Genomic DNA, 21,644 nt, shown 5'->3' with positions numbered 1-21,644 from the left:
TGCTGTTCTTGGCCCCACTGCCGCCAGTGAGTGGTGCCTGACAAAAGGAAGCGTGGAAACCTTTTGCTGGATTCCGCCACAACTGCTAGCCAGCTCTGGAAAGCTGTACTGAAATTGGAATAAGGCAGGAAAATCAGGGATCTTCCAACAGCTGTAACTGGCAAAAATCTCCAGTTTATGCCCCTGAATGGTACGACCCACTAATGCTGTGCAGTGGCATTTGTTCAGCCCTGACTCATAGGCAGAAGTATGCCGCTGAATGAATCACCAGCAGCATTTTCCGCAGTATCTAACGAGGTAGCTCATCCAAATATTGATCAGCCCCAAGTCTATCTAGTTTTTGAGATCTGAGCTATCACAGTCTAGTATGCTATTCACCATTAAAATTCTGCATTTGGGAAAGGGAGGAACCGGGTGATGACCAAACATTGGTTGGTGCATCCTTTGTTGATAGGTGCCTTCTTTGTTGATAGGTACCTTCTGCCTGCCATGAAGCTATCAAAATTATATGAACACTGCTGAAATGCAAGAGAAATAGGAACTTAGTAAGTTAATAACAGAGAGCTTTAAGAAAAATTAACGAAACCACTTTATAAAACATGTCATTCGGTTTGATCCACTGCTGCAGAAGGTCATTAAGCCAAACACTGTAGTAAAATAATTTTGATCCATAACAGCAGAAGGGACAAACACTAAGCAAAGGATAATCACAAATTAGCATTCAGGACACCAGCTGAACATTGCAGGTGTTGAGGGAAGATAGTACCTCCCTGCACAAGTTCCTGGAAAAGCACATTTCTTCTTCTTTCCTCTCTGATGTTGGACAAGACATGCTTGGGCAGCAGGCAGGGGACACCTCAGGCGCTCAGCGTCCACCCTTTGACTTTCACTGTGATAATGCCTGTATAGGAAACAGGCAACCCTTCCTACCCTTCACTCCACTCAGCAAGAGCCCAGCCCGGGCAAACCCCCATGGCTTGAGTTGCATATTACAGGAATTACTACTGCAGAAACCACATTAAACAACTGAGAATAAGCCTTACAAGAAGCAGTGCAAGTGCACCAGTGACGTGGCTTTGGTGCACAGTATCTCCTCAAAACACACTTCTGCCATCCCGAGTGACTACCATAACTGATGGAACCCAAAGTCATGGACTACATGAACTCAAAGGACATTTTATGGACATTTTGCAAGGGTGGTCCATCAACTCACAGAATGACACCTGTGTATTGTATCACACTATGCAAAGTAGGATGGTGGCTAGTGAAGTTGTATTGAATACTGGGAGGTCTGGCCACGGTGTAAATAGTATGGAATAAGGGGTGGAATATGAGTATGGAATAAGGGGTGGAATATGTGTTGGGTGTGGCTGGGATAGAGTTAAATTTCTAAACAGTGGCTGGTTTGGGGCTGTGGTTTGGGTTTGTGCTGAACGGAGGGCTGATAATGTAGAGACGTTTTGTTATTTCTAAGCAGGGCTTACACAAGCAAGCCCTGACCCCAGATGTCAGTATAGGCTAAGGTCAAGGCCCTGGTACGACCGACACCGACCCCAACACCAACCCCACCGACCCCAACACCAACCCCACAGACCCCACCGATCCCTCCGCGCCCCCGCTGGCCACGCCCTCCCATAGACCACGCCCCCACAGGCCACAAGCCACGCCCACACCAGATGGCCCCGCCTCTCTCTCCGGCCGACGCCCCCGCCCACCCGCACGGGAGGACTCCGCGCAGGCGCACTGCGCGCCAGACCCAACTGCCCCCTCGCGGCCCCCCCAGCCCCCCCCCAAAGATGGCGGCCGCGCGCGGCGGGGCGAGGCGGCGGGCAGCGCTGAGGCGGCGGGGCGGGGGCGGCGGCGGGAGCGGGAGGCAGTGACAGCCGCGGGGAGGGCAGGAAGAGGCGGTGGAGCGGCGGCGGCCGGAGGGCAGGTACCTCGAGTGGGCGGGCAGAGGGGTGGGGGAAGCGCCGCCCCTGCCCGAGCTGCGCCATCGGGAACTCCCCCTGGCGCTCCCCGCCTCGGCGCCGCTGCCCGCTGGCGGCGGAGCGCGGACCGTTAGCCGGGAGAGCCGCGGGGCCATGGCGGTGAGTAGGCGCTGCTGGCGAACCGCCGCCTTCCCCTCCGCGGGGCGGCGAGAGGGGTGCGAGGGGACGGGGGCAGCGCCGCTGCCTGCCCCGGTGCCTGAGGAGCGGCGCTCCCCGCCGGGCAGCACCGGGAGCCGGCGCCTCCGACGGAGCCCCGCGAAAGAAACTTTGTGTCTCCCTCCCCTCCGTGGCTCGGAGGTGCCTCTGTCGGCCGGGGCGCGGGGATCCGCCCGCTGTCAGCGCCGGGCTGCGGCGCGGCGGCCGCGGGAGGAGGCGGTGGTTGAGCCGGAGAAAGAAGCAGATGCGGAGCGCGACCAGAACAGCTGAGCCGGCTGTGACAGGCGGGGAGGAGAAGGCAGTGGTGGTGCTCGACACCTCTTTCTCGTTGTTATTGTTGTTATTGTTGTTGTTGCTCTCCGCCTAAGCCGTAAAGGTTCCCTCATAAAGCCCAGCTGAATGGATTGAGCGTCTCTATGTAGATAAAACAGTCTGCCCGAAAACACGGTACTAATAATCTAGCCGACTCCTAGCAGAGGCATTATTCTTTCAGCCAGATTTGCTCCCGATTCCCCCCTCCCTGAATATCGCCCAACCTAAACAGAAACTTTTCGTTGCTTCCAGGCAACTTAGAAAGTGAAACCAACTAAAACCAAAAATGAAACTTTTCAGCTGATTTTTATTGTGCGAAGTTAAGAAATTAGGCAGCAGAAACAAGAGAAAATGTATTTGGTAGGAGAAAATGTTATAAATGGCACCTCAAAACGTATTAGTCATTTGTTTAACCCTGTCAAAGGCATTTTATTAGCCACCTTGCATGTCAAGTGTTATTCTAGAACATTTCACGTTACGAAGTAATTTCTGTGAAATGTTCTTTGTTTTTAGAATTTCACTCTGCATTTGATCAAATACATACCTGATTAGAAATGCCTTAAATTTTCAAGGAGACTGAAAATCTCTAATTTTTTTCCGCTGAGTACTTGGCAGCTTCTGTCTTAGAAGCTGTAGGACCCAGTTCTGCTACACTTTCTGCTTTTAAGAAGCTGTTTTGTTGTTATGGCAATGGGAAACTTTCTGCTTTATACAGCGTAGAAATTTAACTGATGTGAATCTGCGTCCGAAGATGTGTTTATTTTCTGTGTTGTGAAATAGTATGAGTCACAGCAAATCAGTGGTCCTTAAAATTCAGAGAGGATGATCAGTTACATTTTTTTCTGTCTCTTTTTCATTTTTTAAGGAAATGGTCTCAGATAATTACGAAATTTAATCACATCATGAATGGGGAAGTAGCAGGCTCTCAGGTAGGGAGAAAGCTGTACACACATGTGAAAGTCAGAAGTAGCTGAGTATCTCCAGGTCTCAATGTTGGCAAATTGGATACAGTTCTTGACAGCCAGTGTTTCTACTGAGCATGAGGGAGCAAGAAGGGTGCTGGTCAAGTCTGAAACCATGACATCTAATCTAAAGTCACTCTGTGTACACAAGTTATCTTGACACACATATGTTGAATCTGGGAGCTGTTTGTGCAAACTGAATTCATTCAAAATCACTCAGCAGAATGATTTTTTCTGGTGACTTTGTGGGAGGAAGTTGATGTGCTGTATGAATTCCACAGGGGCACTGGACGCTGATTTTTAACAGATGAAGCCCTGGTTAAGAGAGACAGAGATCCTTGTCCTCAGAAAGGCCGGGACTCAGTGATCTGTTGCTTAGCTCACTTGGTCAGGGGGTGAGCAATCGGCTTTGAGCAGAGTCACAGGCTGACTACTGTAGATGATAATATTAAAGCAGAATTAGGTGAGCGTCTCAGGTTTTTCTCAGGGCAAATGGAGCTCTTCTGATGCTTTTTGCTGTATGACAAGCTCTGGGTGTATGAGTTTCCTGAGGGTCAGGTCATTACACCCAGCACTAGTTACCTAGTTTCAGTCCATTAATGGCATTTCTACCTTTTTCAAGTTGAAGTTTCTACTAGTTTGCAAACTTAAGACTCAAAAGCTTTAGATTTTTATAGGCAGTGATGTAATGGAGCTGCAGAAACTTGGATTATGATTTGGACTAGTAACTCATTTGCTTTGGGCTGTGAGTTCTGTGCATCTTGAGATGCTTTTCTTTGTTAACCTTTGCTTCATGGCCATTTAATTTTACTTGAATTTGGACCTCCATCGACTAACTCAGTGTGATGCTGATGATCATTCTGGCTGAAGATCTCAAAGAGATCCTTTAGAATTGTTATTGTAGCTTTAACTGCTAAATTGAATATGTTTCTGCACTGTTCTGTCTTAGGACTTGACAAAAACTCTTAAAGCCTGACTTGACGAGAGATTCAACTCTTCATCCTTGTCAGTACTTTCTCCTAGATGGTTTTAACATCTAAATGCTTTTAGGTGATGCCACAATTTCCTTTGCTGGCACGTCACTTCTGCAATAGTGTATGCTGTTGTACATGTGTCGGTCTCTAGAAATACTGAATGCCGGGAAGGTGTTGTGTGCTGCTGTTCTGATTGTCTGTTGATGGCTCTGTCAGTGTCAGTGGCCGTAACCCAGTCCCATCTCCCTTTTTGGGATGAACTGGCAAACATGCAGTCTTGTTCATTCCCAGACAAACAGATACCAGAAAAGCCAGTTTTTGTGAGGATGGAGGCCTACTTCCTAGACAGTGTTGTTTGCACCATTGTTTGCACCATTGCTCCTTGTCAGTGCCTTCTGGAACCTCAGGAATTCTTATCTTCTTCTAGCAACTCAGTATCTTTTTTGACCACCACTGTCTAATTGTTGTGGGATTTCTAGTTCAATCTCTGCTAAAATGTCTACAGATAGTGTCATGTTCCATCAATGCATTTCTGTTATCTAGGATTTGAATTGGATTCTCTCTGTTATAGGTGTCAATAACGCTTCTATATTTTATCATTGATTTCTTTAAAACTGTTGGCTTGGAGAAATTCCCAGGCAATTTGTAGTAAAATTCAACTTCACTGCAATTTAGAGTGCATGAGTTGAATTGAGAGCTGATGCTTGTCCTGTAGGACCAGATCTGAGTAAAAATGGATTTGACTTGGACTGTCAAGTTTTTAGTTTAACTAAAAGATACTGTCTGTATCTCAGGAAAGCAATAATAGTTTGGAATGAGTGCACTGCTTTTTCTGTTCAGCAAACATGAACAATGTTTATTTTGCTCATGGGGGCAATGTTTCCTGAGCTACAGAAATGACTGGTTTTTTTGCTTGTTCTTTGCCATATACAGTAAACTTTGAGCTTTCTTAATGCTGGTGTTCACTTGATGTCAATAGAAAAACACTACCAGCCTTTTTATTAATTTTCTCTATTCATGAAGTTTAATCGTTGTGTTTATGTCCAGTAGTATTTTGGACTGTCATCCTCAGGTCTGTATTTTGTAGGGCTGATGAGGTCACAGGATGTTTAGGAAATGTCTGTAACGCTTAATACTATTACATGTTTCTTGTAGGTTGTCGTCTTCAATTGTTCCAATTAATTTGCATTTGGTTTCAGATGGAACAAATGTTTTCAAAGTCATTTTGTTTGCCCCCCAGGAATCTGGTCCTATTCCAGCTGCTGACACACTCATGAGCCTGTAACCACTGAAAATCTCCAGACTTTTTGCGAACCTGTCCTAGATGACCTTAATGAAATGTAAATTAAAATAGCATTTGCTATGCTCTTTTGTCAATAATTAAATAGAATTTTTAGCTGTTCCTTTCATGGTGGACTCTTGATGCACTCACTTGTTAGGTTATGCACTTTTTCTTGGTTGTACTGATAATCTGTTTTGGTTACAACACATGCTGCAGAAACTGTTGGTCTTCACTTTGGTGGCACAGTTGTGTAGAGCACTGTGTTATTACTCTTCTTGGATGTATTGTTTTAGAAAGCTTTTGTATTCAGAATTGCAGTAGCTCAAGAATGAAATATCCTTTTATTTTCTAAATACCTGATTAAAACTTCAGCACCATGCTCATTTGTGATGTCTTCACAGCACATTTCAAACTGAGTTAGACTGGACCTGCTTAGCCCTCTTTGTTCATGGCTCCAAGTAAACTTTCACTGTTTATGTCTAGGCAAGCATATTTGTTGGCCTCAGTCTCATCAGACCTACCAATAAATCTACCAGAGTTCTTAACAGAATTAATATTTTTGTCTCCCTTTAATTTTTCTACTCTTTCAGGATATGTGGACCTTCTGCTCATGCTGTTCTGCAGTCAAAACATCACTTAGGCTAACATTGGTATCCTCTCTTTTGTTTTAGTACTTTGGGCATCAAACACCACCCCACCACCAGTCCACAGAAGTTGATCAGGAACACTTAATATGCCTATGGTGTACCTCCCCCCAGTTTGCTGCCAGAGTTGTTCCAAAGCATTTAGGACACATGAGATGATACACTGCAAAATTCTGCATTTGTAGACAGTAGAAAATATTGTACCTTACTATATATTGAATGACTTGGGGCACAGCACGTTGTCAAAAATTAAATTATCTACAAGTTTGCAATCCCAGTTTGACCAGTAGAAGTAATTTTTATTAGCCATTAATAAGAAGAGCACAGCCCTAAGATGTAATAAATGTCTTCAGCAAGGTACGAAAGGGTTTATGCTGTGACAGGCATGGATAGGTAGTAACTTTATTCTGTAACTGGAAGTGAAAAGGAATATGCAGGGCACGAATGTTAACTTTACCTTCTGCATAACAGTTCTTTTTGAATCTGCTTTGAATTTTCTGTACCTTGGTTGAATTTAAATCTGTGAAGCTCAGTTCTTTCTTGCTTTTGATTTTGAATAACTTGAAGTGAAAAAGAACATAGCAAGCCTTGAGCTTTACTGTTACCAGCAGTAAAAAGTAAAAAAAAAATCTGTAGTTCACAAGTGTAAATAGTCCCTTGTAAATGGAGTTGAGTTTCCCAGTGTATAGACCCAATGTCTGTGGTATACAGGATCCCAAAAGCATGGGCTGCTGCCCAGCTGTTGTCTCATCTTCCCTCACTAACGAAGCATACTCCATACCAGGTCTTACTCCTTTGATTATAAAATAAATCCTTCTTCTTGAAGTTCCAGTTTTTAAGCTGCAAGGTTTTGGTTTTTTGTAGTTTGTTGTCCTTTTAACTGGAAGAACTTTATCTACTAGATAATTTCACAGAAGGAAATGGAGAAAACAGAATAACAAGTCAAGTAATTTTACTCTGTGGCAGAGGAACACATTTTAGGTAGGGATATCAAATCAAGTAGTAAAGGTCTGCAAAAAGTGTGCAGGTATCTGGAAACTAATCTTAAGCAGAAATTGAATGGATAAGAAGGTTCAGCACGAATTTTGGTGACTTCTATGTCTTGACTATGAGAGAGAGCTGTGATTATATGCAGTAATATTTAAAAATATGTATTGATAGACTGTTGGGGGCTTTCTACAGTAAGAATAAATGTCATAAAACACAAGAGTTACCATGCCTCTTCAGATCCTGTACAGGCTATTAAAAATGTAAACTGGGAGGATGACACTGTAAGACAAGTATTTACCCATTTAGTCTAGTATGAAAGTGGATTGAAGATATTGAAATGAGGTACTAAGAAGTTAGGACTAAAAGAAGCTGTGGAAGTAAGCATTGCTTGTTGGCAATGATTAATCATAGATGCAGCTGAAATGTATTTTGTTTTAATTTGTTCAGGCTTGCTAATAACTTGACTGCCCCTATTTAAGAATATTAGTTTATCTGTACAGTCCGTTCAGTGGCATTTCAATGGCGAGGATAAGTTGCCATAAATAAAATAACAGATCTTAAAAGTACCCTAGTGCATTTAAGTATGTACATCATGGCAATACAGCTCAAAACAAATCAGTTTCTGACTTTGTGACTGTATTGTTGGTAACAAATTGACAGCTATTAAGCGTTTCAACTTCATATGTAAAAGAGGAAGCTAAGAGCAGCTTTGTCCTCTTGACTTGATTGGGCAATCAGACTAGTTGCTTTCATGGTGTTTTGATTAACTAAAACTTTTCTAGGAGGATGGTGTGGAACTTGGGAGAAGGGCTTGCTAATATCACCTGAGAAACCTGCTCGTTTTGCTGGTCTTCCCCTTCAGTAGTTGCAGATACTCCTCTGTTGGAGAACTCTTGAGTGAGTAGCACATTCAGACTTCAAGAGTTGCATTCAGGTTGAGATACTGATTGACCAGATTTTTTTTGTTTGTTTGTTTTTTTCCCCTGTGGGACACAAGTAACTGCTTCAGTACCATTGTGACTGAGTTTAGTATTAGGAAAGTGAAGCACCTAATGGGGTGCCTCTTGACCTTTTTACTATCATGATCTGTAGCTTCATGAATGTGATGCATTGACACTGGCTGAAGCAGTTCCTCTTGAAGCACTTCTTCTCTGTTTATTCTTACATTTCACATTCACTTGTGTATTTGCACATTTTTTGTGTAAAGTCAATCAGGAAGCTTCTGTGTTAAAACTGACCAATTCTTGTATGATTAATTTTAAACTGCATCTGTCCTACAGTTTAACTCACTTTGTTGACCAGTTGCTTACAGTGGTGCAAGTGGGATCTGCTAAAATGATTTAGCAGAACTGACATAGAGGAGTTTAAATTCTTGATTATTGAATGCCCTTCAAATGTGATTGTTAGGCCTCAAAAGACCTTTTTTGGTGAATTTTTGCTCTTGGGAAGTAGTTTTCCTATGTCTGCCTTGATTTATCATGTTCTGTTGTTGTCCTGTTCCTTATGGAAGCAGAGGTCTACAGCTTTTCCAGAATAATCAGTGGAGAGAAGTTTTAAAGTCTCTTAGACTTGTAGCCTCATTGATCCTACGTCACCTTACATTTGGATAGCGCAGTTTTCATTTTTCAGAATGAGCAGGAAAAAGCTGTTTCATAAGAGTTCTTTAAAACTGCTCATTCTGCTTGAGTCATACACTCTTTGTAGCTCCAACACCAGCAGCTGTCTCTGCAATAAATTTATCTCACTGACCAGTTGCAGGTCTTATTATTTTAGTAATAAAATATATATCCATGTTTTTAGTTTGCCTTAAAGGTATCATATGAAAAATTGTTTTGGAAATTTCTCATTGCTAGTCACAGCCTCTGAGAAAAGGGAGTCAGTGACAAATGAGGAAGTAGCTTGATTCTTGGCATTGAATTTGATTGTTTTCTCAAAAGCTAAGCATGTTATTAAACAGAAATGAAGGCAAAAGTAACAGTTAAGTGGGAAAGGCCAAGCTGGTTTTGAAGCCATGTGATTTTTAGAAAACAAACTGAAGGAAATCCAGTCCTGGCAGAAGCTTAGAAGAATCTAATTTTGCTGGTATAAAAGTAAAACTAGAAGGGTTTAAGGAAATTCTTGAGAGTTATAAGAGTGTAAAACAAAACATAGTTTGGATCAGTGTAGCATAAATAAAGTGGAATTGCATTGCCAATTTTTACAAGTGGTGCAAAAATACAGTATGCAGTTCATTCTCCTCGTTTCTTTTTGAGGATGATTCCCATGAGTATCCAAATGGAAGATGTTCTCCAAGACAAAGGAGGTCACAGTATTGTACCCTGTGTGTGTCAGTGCAGTGGATTTATGTGCCTGCTAAAGACTAGGTATGGGTTTGCACCTGGCTGCTGACAGTTTGCTCTTTGATTGTAAAATGCATGCTATCAAAGTAGTTCCAAGTAAAATTAACAGATAATTCCAATTTGTGTTAGGTTTGCACTTACCCCTTACTAAAAGCTTAGACTTCTTTGAAGGTACAAGAGGATCAGGCAAATAAGTGGGAAGTACTGAATTCTTCATAGGCAACAGCTTCAAGTTACATGTACTTCATCCAGATAAGGATTGTGGATGGTTTTTAAATAATACAATAACAACAACAACAACATTTAAAACCAGAATGCAGTGTTTTGAAGAGTTTCGGTTGCACTGGTCTTACTGTGCACAGTCAAGCATCCAGCATTTGTGCTGGGCAAGCTGAGCTACTAAGTGTCCATGAACATATTGTCCCTTTATGGATGACTGGTTTATAACTGTCTAGTTTTTCCTCTCTGTAGTCTTCACCTTCAAAAGTTTAGTTTCCTACATCAGCTACTATTAAAAACTTAGCCTCTTTGGCTCAGATTCAAAAACTGCTGGCTTATGAATACGAATGCATTGAACTTGAACAGCTGGGGTATTTCCAATTATCTACTATGCATTTTTATATAGGTTATGGTACCCATGGCATGAATGCGTGAACTGCATTTGAAGCTGCTCCTAAATCATTGCAGTTTATAGTCTGGAGTATGAAGGTAACCTAAGTATTAATTTATTATAGCACACTACACACCTACAATGCTAAAGTTTGCTGTTGTGGGGCTGGGCCGTTCTCGCTCCGAGTAGATCAGAGGGTGACTATTGGGCGTGAGTCAGATCAGAGAACTGTTTGGCTGTTGACATGCACTTGCATTTGCTCAGCAGTCAGTGTTTCCTTCACATGACTACTGCATTAATTTTACACCTTCCAGTGTTCATCTTCTGGTGGTTCAGATAGAATGAACGGAGTTGTGGATCATGTTTCTCAGACTTTGAGAACTACGTTGAGTGAGCATCTGTGACAACGTTTGAAGTATTTCCATATTGACGGTAGATGTTGTAGATTCTTTTTTTTTTTTGATAGGAACTTGCCGTGATTATTAAAACCTTTAGCGTATCTTCACTCTTAAGTGACTGTCATTGTTGATTTACTTCATGAAACAATACTATTTTTATAATTTTCCTGAATTGCCTATCTGGGATTTTAGTATTATGACCAGCACTGAAGGGAATAGCCATTCCACTTTCACTGTACTTAAAAGGAGGTTGACAAATTAGTGAAAGAAAAATGTTCTCCACAACACTCTTCTTCTAACAAAAAAATCACCCTTCTCTGTTCCGTTGGAAAGCATTTTATCAAGTGTCCCAGGAAAACATTTTTGAAACAGGAAAATACTTTATCAGGAACAAAATGTATATTTTAAATAAATTGCATATTAATTGAAATATTTAGTTCAGAACTTTAAAAGTTGGTGTACTGTAATTGCCACATCTGAAACTCTTTGACTGGAAAATGTGGTAAATGTACAGGGAGGGAGAGAAATTAAAATCCTTCTGCTCAGTTCTGATTCTTAAAAACAAGCACAAAACTCTTCAGCATGCTTCATAACTTTAATAGCTCAGCTACAACCTTATGGATCTCTGGGTAATTATATTCTAATATGTTTCTACACCAGCTGCATCGCTCTATCTGAGCTTTTTCCAGTAGTGCATTAAGTGATATTACTAACATCTGTTGTATATTCTTTGTTCTTTCCTCCTCACCCTAGGGCTGCATTGGAATATTCTAGAATTTTCCTCATTTTAGCATATTTGTAGGTCTTGGGCACTTCTGTTTGTCCACTCTTGTCTCGTAAGTTCTGAACTGGATGGCCGATTTGACAGATTGGCTTTTTTGCTTCAGCCATTTTGGAGATGCTTGTTTTTCAAGTGCATCTGCTGTCTCCATGTTAGAGAAGACAGAATTGAAGCATTTAATGCATTAGGATTGGGTGATGGTTTTATGGTTTTTTAGGTTCTGTAAATTCATTCCTTGGTCTTTGGCAAAACCTAAGTGTTGTCTCCTATTCAGAGAAGCTTTTATTTCTTACTGGAAGTTATCTGGACTGGAGGATGGGCCCTGCCTGTGGTTCCTGGGGGAGTGTAGCTGCGTGAAAACCCAGGTGAAGAACGAATGCACACCTGTTCTGCTGTGCTGAACCCACTGGGAAAACACACCTTACTGCAACCTGGAATTGGCAGCTGTTATATGATACTGCTTGAATCATGTATGAAACTGCAGTACTGACAAAGAAATCGTGGAAAAGCCCTGAGTTTGTTACTTCTTGTGTAAGAGCAACATGCAGTTTGGAAACATTTAGTATTGATTTCATTGAGCCAGTTTCTTACGCTGCACTCTTTTGTGTTAGGTGCTTTTGTCTTGTCCCTGCCTAAACTTCTGTCCTTGTGTTGTGTAGAATTCACAGCTCTTCCAAATGGCTCTCTGGAATAATAAAAGTTTGTGTCTGTTGTTCACTAGATTTGACAGAATTAGGATGTGAAAAAGTATTCAGTTGCTGTAAGCATTGTGATGATACGTAGGCAGGTAGAGAAACAGTACTCTGTAAATCATCAAAACTGAGGCAAAAAACAGCAATGCTAGTTTCTCCTTCAGTAGGCACCAGTGATACCACTGTGGAGAGTGGCCTTATAAGTCCTCTAGTTGTGAATAAATCAATTAATTATATTTTGTATCAAAATCAATAACCAGAAGCAGTGCATCTCTAGGAAAGGAGTGGTCCACATGGTTTTCTTGTACACAGCACTGTTACTAGCTGCAACTACACTTATTATGGTAGTGCCTATATCCCAGCTGAACTGGAAATCTTGTTTGTGTAGGATGTCCAGGTGAAAGTAACTTTTTAATTTGTAACTCTCCTCTAATGCAGCCTTCCTCTTTTATGAGAAAGGCCAGATTATAAAGCAGTTCTGTTATGGACAGAGTTAGTTATGTGTATGTCTTCCAAAGTTTGAGCCTTAGGTGTCCAAGTTCAAGTTTTGATTAGCATTGTCATTGTTGCTTAGAAATTTGAATTGAGGATCTGATAGCTTTTAAGAGCTTGGAGTCAAGCTGTGGTCCTCTCTCTGGGTTCTGACCTACTGTGAATCATTCAGCTTTAGCATTATGTGTTGCATTCTGTTTGACTAATATTCTGGAATTCATAGGAGGATTCTGCTTGACAGGGTCTTTGGAGATTGCCTTTTTCAGCCCTTTTTAAGGACCTTACATGGTCAGGTTTTGATTTTCTACAGCACTGGTCTCCAAATTTTTTGGTCATGCACCCTGTAAGTAAAGAATGTATTAAGTATGCACCTCCAATAGATGTACTCTTTTAAATTATATGCATATGCTACTTTATTGATATATTTATACGATAAAGCATACGCAAAAAAAAAAAAAAAAAAAAAAAAAAAAGAAAAAGGATAAGAGAGAGATGAAAACCAGTGTTTAAAAGGGGGATTTTATCAGTGACAAAAAATATTTTCTTCTCATATGCCAAGAGTTTGTCCTGTGCTGGGTTGTGTTTACCGCTCTTTGGAGACTACTGATCTACAGGATTAAGAATTTTGCAGCCTCCCAGGGCAAGGTATGCCAGTGCTACACCACTCTCATTGTCAAGATACCTTTTTTTATCTTTATGGACAGACAGAATTTCCAATGGTGCAGTGCGTGCCCATCACAGAATCATAGAATATGCTGAGTTGGAAGGGACCTGTCATGATCATAGAGTCCAACTACTGGCACTGTCCAGGACTCCTCAGGAGTCATGCCTTGTGTCTGAGAGCATTGTCCAAACACTTGTGCTTTTGCAGCACACCTCCAGGAAGAGTTTGATTTAAGGCTCTTAACCAGCATCCTTCAGGCAGTGGAATCCAGCTAGCAGGTGACCCCTGGCTACTCTAGTGCTCTTAGCTTCTCCCTGTCTTTCGTGGGCCTAAGCCCAGGAGCAGTCTTTGTGGCATCTCTCTTACACTGGGAGGATGAGGAGGAGGAGGTGGCTGAGAAGAGAAAACTGAACGTGGTATCCCAGATTCCAGGTTATTACCACTGAATAGCAGGGAATAATCACCTCCCTCAGCCCTTTGGCTGTACTTCTCTGCTAATACAGCCTCGTATGCCTTCCTTGCTACAGGACATGTGCTGCTGACTCATGTTGTTTTATCATCTTGGTGATCCAGCTGATACAATGCTGATGTGTTTTTCAGAGTCTATCCTTAAGGTCAGCTGCTAGTCTCTTGGAGAAATGCTGATCCTTTGCATGTGCAGAGGAAATGCACTGAATGCACTGCCCAGTGATCTCAGCCTTACAACACTCCTTAACCCTCAGTGAACAACTGACAGAGTAAAAAGCAGTGTTGTATTGTGCTTTACAACTTGAGGGTAATGCCACAGAAACTATAAATGACCAAATCTGAAGGCATTTAAGGATTGAGTTAAATTGTCATTACAGTTCAGGAAAGCAAACTTGCTTACTGAACGATGGAGTGGAACACAGTTTGTGAGCTTTAAAATCATTTAGCCTTTTGCCTTCTTAGTGTAATTCATTCCTTAAAGGTTCTTCAGGCATAAGTCCTGGAGTCTAAACAAATCCAGTAAATTTAGATACCCTTACTTTATTTCAGCTTCGATAGGCTTCAGAAAACTCTTTCAAGGTATTTTCAAATAGCAGTTCAGGTGGGGGTAGTGGGCAATAGCCCACTGACAATGTAAGTCTTGTACAAAGCATCAACCTACACAATTTGGTTGTAATCTCAAGAGACCCTGTACTTTCCTTGCATTGTAGAACAGACTCAGGGCAGATTCAGTGTAGACTGAGTTTAGTCCTGAATTGACTCTGAATGTCTGCTACTAGTTCAGTATATGCAGTAGCAAGACAAGAAATGAAATAGTTGTTCATGCAGCAGTTGTTGCTGTGCATGAAACAGTGTAGATTTGTAAATAAGCATGCATTTAATGCTCCACCAGTAGCAAATTACTTCTCAGCTGCTTCTGTGCTTAGCAACTGAGAATTATCTCTCTATTCATCTAACGTGTCCTCTTCCTTGTCTGGTCCCTTTTAATGTCCGCAAGAATGGTGCAGTGAGTAGGCCTTAAATAAATCCTTTGGTTCATCCCGCATATTATTTTACCCCTCTGAAGGCTGCTGCATCAAAGTTTTCAATAGTGCAGGAAATCTAATGATAGGCTAGTGAATTGTTTGTAGTGGTTCTGCAGGCTGAACCTTACCTGTTGTCTGAATGCAAGTTGTTTTTCTTGAGCTCTCATTAAGTCCTGAGTATATCCAGAAACTAGATGGAGTTGGAGGACAGTTACATCATGTGGGGCAGTTTTATGAGGATTAAGGCTGAAATTACAGTATGCAGATACTTAGCTTTCAGTATTTTCAGTATGGAACAATATGTTCAAGAAGTTGTTGCTCACACTTGGAACAGTTAGCAGCAATTTCAAGTCAGAAAATTGGAGACAAAGCTTGTGAAGTTATTCCAGTAGAGATGGTAGGTATTTGTAGCCAGAGGCAGGAAAAATATCCTCCCCTTCATGTTGCTAAGGGAGGTAGACCTGTTGATATAACTGATAAAGCCTTTTGGCAAGCCTGTGTTTGACTGTCCACTTTTATTATTCTGTCCTTGTCAAAATCAACCCTTCACAGGATGTTCATTCTTTTTAGTTTTAAAAAGAGCATCTTTACCTTTATGCATTAATACTTTTTGCTATGCCTAACTTTTTAAGCTATTCATGCCATTTTAGTTGACTGAAATGACTCAGTCTCTTATCACTGTCATTGCTTGTCATTTCCAGACTTCCTTTCTACTTCCTTTTTTTTAACTTGCCTCTCAGAAAAAATTAAAACATGTTCTGTAATGAGAAGCCAAGAACTGATACCTTCCCTTGCTATTGGAAACTCACATGGCTCAACAACTCTGTATTTACTGTTAATGTTTAAGGACTGTCCATTCAGTTTTAATCCATCTGTTCTGTTTTTCTATTAAAGAGAAATGCTCTCTAATGCCAAGTAAGATTTTAAGGTTGTTTTTCCAGTCTGCTTATTAGTACCTTTTTCAGCAATATCCATCACCATAAGGTTCATATGAAGTTAATTGGACAAGGTTCTTTCAATCAATCTTAATTGTATTGTAGTTCTTTACAAACAACATCCAGTGTTGGCCTCAGATTATTTTTTGCTTACAGGACTAGATTGTCCCTTTTACAACACAGTATTTAATGCAAACTTCTACTTTGCTTCCAGAAAAGAGATCTTCCTCTGAGACTTTCCTAGGACTTGCCAAATTATTTGCAAGTCTTTTTCAAAGGTCTAGGTAAATGTCTTCAAGAGGTCTTGAATGCAAGCTACTGGGATCTGCTGATCTAAAGGCTCTGTCTGCACACACTTGAGGTCCTTGCATTGAATGTGATATAATTTATTTCCAAGATATGTTTATTGAGCACTTCTGTTTGTCTCGATGCCAACCTTTTGTCCATTTTAGCTGACTTCTTCTCCTGCCACACATTCAGTCTTTTCAAATTGGTGTCTTTCTTTGTCCTCGCAGCAAAACAAAAAGGCACCTGCAGTGGGTGAACATGCCACATCTTACTGTGTGACCGTATTACGTGCACTGACTTGTACAGATTGCTGCCTCCCGACTACTGATGGGGGAAAGGCTTTTGATGAACGTGTAGTATGGACCCCCATTGATGTGAAGTTTAAACCTTTAGTCTTTGAGACTAGTTCGGTGACATTGCAGAGAAATCTAATATTGTATTGTCAAGGAAACATTTTTTTTCCTAGATTGATTACACAGTCTGACAGGTAGCACTTTTATTATTGTTGTAGAAGGTGTCAGGAATAACATTCTACATAGTACCTTCTGTCAGGGTTTATCAATGAGCAGTGTGTTCTGTCTCCAGAATAAATCAAATGCTTGAATTCAGACATGGAATTTAGCTGTGTCTCAGTTAAGGCACTAAAAACTGGGTGCTGAAGGTGTAGTACTGACCTAAGCACTTGGGTGCCTCTGGGAACCTAATTTCATACAAATCAAACCATTAAACAGCTGTGCAGGAGAATGGAAAGCTGCCTAGTGGAAGAGAACTTGGGGGTACTGGTCAACAGCAGCTGAACTGAGCCAGAGTGTGCCCAGGTGGCCAAGAAGGCCAATGGCACCCTGGCCTGGATCAGCAATGTGGCCGGCAGGACCAGGGCAGGGATTGTCTCCCTGTACTTGGCACTGGTGAGGCCACACCTCAACCATGTGTCCAGTTCTTGGTCCCTCACTACAAGGACTCTGAAGTGCTGGAGCCTGTTCAGAGAAGGGAAAGGAGCTGGGGAAGGGTCTGCTGAGAGAGTTGAGGGTGTTAGGTCTGGAGAAAAGGAGGCTCAGGAGAGACATTATCACTCTCTACAACTGCCAAAAGGAGGGTGGAGCCAGGTTGGGGTCAGTCTCTTCTCCCAGGTAACAGGTGATAGCACAAGAGGAAATGTCCTCAGGTTGCACCAGGAGAAGTTTAGGATGGATAGTAGGAAAAAATTCTGCACAAGAGGCCTGTACTGCTTTGTTAATGTGTGAGACCTGTTGTACTGAGAGCGCTGTACTACAGATTTCAACCCGCAGCAGAGCTACAACATCTACCCTAGAGGGGCAAGCGAGTGAAAGCTGTCCATTGGGTGGGATGATGTTTTAGACGATGCTTTTGAGTAGTAAGCTGTACTGGTTAACCAAGTATCTCTAGAGCTTGGTACTGAAGTTAGTGTCATTAAGCTGGCTTTATTCCATTATCACTCCTATTTTTCCATTACCATCAGGTATTTTTTCATTTGAAGTTAATGCTGTAACCAGTGAGTGTCTCTGTTTATGAGTAGACAGTATATCTGAACTAGAAGTTTGGAAGTCTTTGTAGGGAGTTTCAGTCGCCACACGATACCAAGGCAAAACTAACAAGGCAAAAAAGCCTGTAACACTGCTGGCTGTCAGGCTGTATAACTCTAAAACTGTATTTACTTTTTTTTTTTTTTTTACCAGGCTACTGTAAATACTGGCTAAGAGAGGCAATTCTGCTTTAGAAATACTGTAGAAGCTTCTTCTCAGCCTAATCCTTATGTCTGTGTTTGATGTAAAGCACTGTTTCCAGATGCAAAATGTGATTAACTTGTGGGAATTCTGAATGTGCCATTCACCCCTAGTGAATTCTTTCCATCTGTCTTTCTGTTTTGTTAAGAAATATCAGTTTCTCAATTCTTGTTGATCTAATTCTTTTTTGATTTCAAAACCTAAGTGTACTAGGTCTAGCTGGGATTGAGTTAAGACCAGTACAGTAAACCAATATAATTTAGTGATTTTTTTTTTAGACAAAATTAAATGCAATTTCAAAAGCAGATTCTTAGAGTGGCAGTACTTATTTCCAACATGGAAAAATAGTAATCTTCAGCTTTTTTGGTCTTAATTCTTCCATCCAGTCTTCATATAGCACTAAGATGTAAAATATCAGAAAACATGTTCCTTGTGACTTGTTAATATAATTGAAAGGAATGCTCGGCTGAATCCTGCTTTCTGTAACCTTGTTATGTGATATTCCTCAGTTAAAGTGTATCACTGCTTTCATGGGCCTCTTGCCTCTGTAGCTTTTTTTCTTGTTATCAGGTTTCTTGTAACTTTTCATTGTGTGCAAGTGAGGACTTTTTTGTAGTATGGTTATGAGGATTACAATTGTGTGTGTGGGCATTATCTCTTCCCTTCCTCCCCAAGTTTTAGCTGCTGATTAAAGGGCCTCTGGTTATCAAAGTGACACAGCTTAATTTCTGGATCTAATAAATTTTAAAATGACATGTCAGATTGTGCAAAAGATTTTTTTATTATTATTATCCATCTATTTGTGCCTCACTAGAACATTTCCTAGTAACGAGTTGTCCCTAAAGTATTTATCCATTATAATAATAGGAAAAGTGGGTTGATTATTAAAAAAGAAAAAAAGTAAGTGTTCCTGTTAGTATATCTTGTTTTTTTACCAGTCACATAAACAAGAACACTATACATGTAAGTTCTAAAGCAAATGGGTTTTTTTGTTTGTTTGTTTGTTTTTTGTTTTGGTTTTGTTTTGGTTTGTTTTGATTTTGTTTTGGTTTTTTTTTTTCCTCCATAGGCATTTTGTCATCAGTGCCAGTTTGCTGAAACCTTGGTTTGTTACAAAGTTTAAAGATTGAGGTTTGTTAGCTCCGGGATAGTGATCTGTCTTCTTCTGAGGTTCAGCCGCTAGAGGGGGTGTAAACCGCCCTCTCTACGTAACTAAGGCTTGTACTAGCTGACAAAAACTTGCCTTCAGGCTAGTGTCATTGCTGCTTGTTGTGGAAACATACTTTCTTACGGTGTCTAATCTCATAAACTTATTTTGTTGTTGTTGTTATTTCTAAAGTGAGACATGTTTTAAGGATAGTTATTCAGAAATATTGATATAGTTTAACCATCTGACTAACTTGCCTTTGCAGGTGATCCTGTGAGTTAGTGTACCATCAATGATGGCAGAACATCCACCATTACTGGATACCACTTCAATTATAAGTAGTGAAATCCCTCTTCTGACTTCCCCTATTGTTAGTGGGGATGGAGCACAACAGGTAAGGAAACTTCAGTATGGTTTTGTTTTTTTTTTTCCTTCCAACACGTCACTGACATGTTGACATTGTAAAATATAGTAATCCTTCATCTGGAGTATATTTGTGCAGCTTTAGGCATTCACGTGTGTTAGAGATTGAGGTGAAGGCCGAACAGGTGCAGAGATAAGATTTGTAAGAAGTATGAAGCAGAAAACTTGTGTTGTGGAAGAGCTTCTTCATGGAAGAATGGGACCAAACAGCTGCCAAGTTGTCAAGCTATGACTGTGTCATAGTTTGGAAGTTATATATTTATATTACTGCATGATCTTTCCCTATGGTTGAACATAGTCACTGAGGCACAACATGTGCTAATAACTATGATCTCCAGACTGATACTTGCTCACAACTGGGTAGCTTGAATGGTGGGACTTGCTTTTGTATGTTAATGTCTGCCTGGACACTTGTTGAATTTGTATTTCTCGATGGCAGTGCAACCATCTAGTGCATCAGCTGCTTCACTCGGACTTGTGTCACTTGTTCATGATGTACTTTGTCTCATCATCCAGATCTTTACTTGTCTGCCCCAGTGTCAGCCACTGCAGCAGGTGACCAGTGGATGGCTGCCTGCTAGACTTTGCACTGCTGATCACAACATTTCAAGACTGGCATTTGGTCCAGTTTTCAGTCTGCCTTGGTGCCTATGTTCTCTCTGTGCTTCATCAGTTTCTGTGTTATTCAAAAGTGTCAAAAGCCTTGCTGAAGTCATGGTACACATTAGCTATGCTCTCTCCTCATTCACCAAGCTAGTAATTTCACACTAGAAGGCCATCCAGGTTTGTCTGGCATGATTTACCCTTTGTGAATTTCTTTGTGATTCACAAATCACCTTTTTGTCTTTAATGCATTTGGAAATGGCTTCTAGGAAGCTTTGTCCACTCATCTTCCCAGAGCTAAGGGTGATCTTGACCAGTTTCTAACTCCCTGAGTCCTCCTCCTTGCTCTTTTTTGAAGATTGCACTGACATTTGCTTTCTTCTAGTCCTTGGGAACTTCCCCTGTTCACCATGACCTTTCAAACATAGTTGATACTGAGTTACTTGTTCTGCCCTCCATAAAGATAAGACTCTCAGGCTGTTTTGTCAAGCTTATGCTGTAATCATGCAAGATTTTGAGTCATATGTGAGTTTAAATGTTCTTTAGGATATACGTTTTGTTTAAAATGTTGCCTCTTTCTCCTGCCAAGGAAGATTAAAATTGGAAAACAAGCAAAATATTTCTTCAAAGAAATGAATCTGTGGGAGTTCGTGGTAATCTTCTAATGGAAAAGCAACAAATATGCTGTTGTTGTCCTTTTTCATTTAAAACAAAAGGTAGCTCATTGCGACTACTGTCTAAAGTGGGACTGGTAGCAATCACATGTATTTTAAAAAAGAGAACTTTAATTGGTCATCAATAAAGAAAGTAATTTTCTTTTCTTTCCCCATGTCATGATAACTGGCAGTTATGCACCACAATGTTGTCTCCTGTTCCGTGTTTCACAGTGTTGAATGAAAGTTGTGACTTTCGTTCTCTGTTCTTCGCATCTGATACAAGATCCATAGAGAGTCAGCAAGTGCCTTTGTTCAGTGGCAGGAAGCTTCTGGTGATTTGAAAGCCATCAGTAGGTAGAAAATACTTTGTATATCTGAAATATGGGAAATCCAGAATGGCAGGGACTGTGTTGTGTGTCAAGTTAAAACTTAGGCCGCAGAAAGGTCAGGCAGTTGCTTATTTATTTAAAACAGTCCTAAAATCATGTATGTTTGTTTTACATGGTACTTATGAAAGGAGTAGATACTGCATTTGAAAGTATGATGTATTCAAGTACAAAACACTGTAGTGTTGAGTATTTTTGTAAAAATATTTTAAACTTGAATGTTAGTTCATTGTATTCCTTTGTTTTCCCTTGAACTTTGAAACTATAAGAAGGAAGAGGACTTTTGCCTTTATGATGGAGTTACTAATTTTTCTGAAATTACAGTACACACATTTCCTAGTGGTTAACTTCCTTGATGTATGAAAAGTATTTCTCCATTTCGTAACAGCATTGGTGTTGGATTGCATAAAATATAATTTAACCTGTAGAGCTGACAAAATTTGTTTTCCTGCAATCAAAATTCAGAGCTATTTTGTCTGTGTAAAGAAATGTATATTTTCTTTATATTCATACTGTATAAGTTGGTCTGTAGCTGAACTAATTAGTTTTAGTCAGTCCTGACTGAAAAGGTATTGAAAACCAGTAGAAAATTGGTTATTTAGGTATTTTGCTTCTGAAAACCAGTAGAAGATTCTTTATTTAACTGGTTTGCTACTGTGTTGGTATTTTCTGTGTTAGACTAGC

At 40.7% G+C, this 21,644-nt stretch overlaps 1 protein-coding gene across 3 annotated transcripts in view; it reads left to right on the top strand.

Moving 5' to 3' along the window:
- The first annotated feature begins 1,750 nt into the window (after positions 1–1,750).
- FNDC3A (fibronectin type III domain containing 3A) overlaps positions 1,751–21,644 on the top strand; it is a 110,889-nt gene continuing 90,995 nt past the window's right edge. The window contains exons 1-2 of one of the 3 annotated variants that reach the window (XM_038134304.1): positions 1,751–1,933; positions 19,158–19,286. In XM_038134304.1, the coding sequence (XP_037990232.1) occupies positions 19,185–19,286 (102 nt within the window). In that variant the 5' untranslated portion in view covers positions 1,751–1,933; positions 19,158–19,184. The other 2 variants (XM_038134217.1, XM_038134675.1) reach the window with 2 other exon arrangements.

The sequence above is a fragment of the Motacilla alba genome, chromosome 1 (assembly GCF_015832195.1).
Source record: "Motacilla alba alba isolate MOTALB_02 chromosome 1, Motacilla_alba_V1.0_pri, whole genome shotgun sequence".
NCBI classification, from domain to species: Eukaryota; Metazoa; Chordata; class Aves; order Passeriformes; family Motacillidae; genus Motacilla; species Motacilla alba.
Note: the sequence above shows the minus strand (reverse complement) of the source record. Positions and strands in the feature narration are given on the sequence as shown.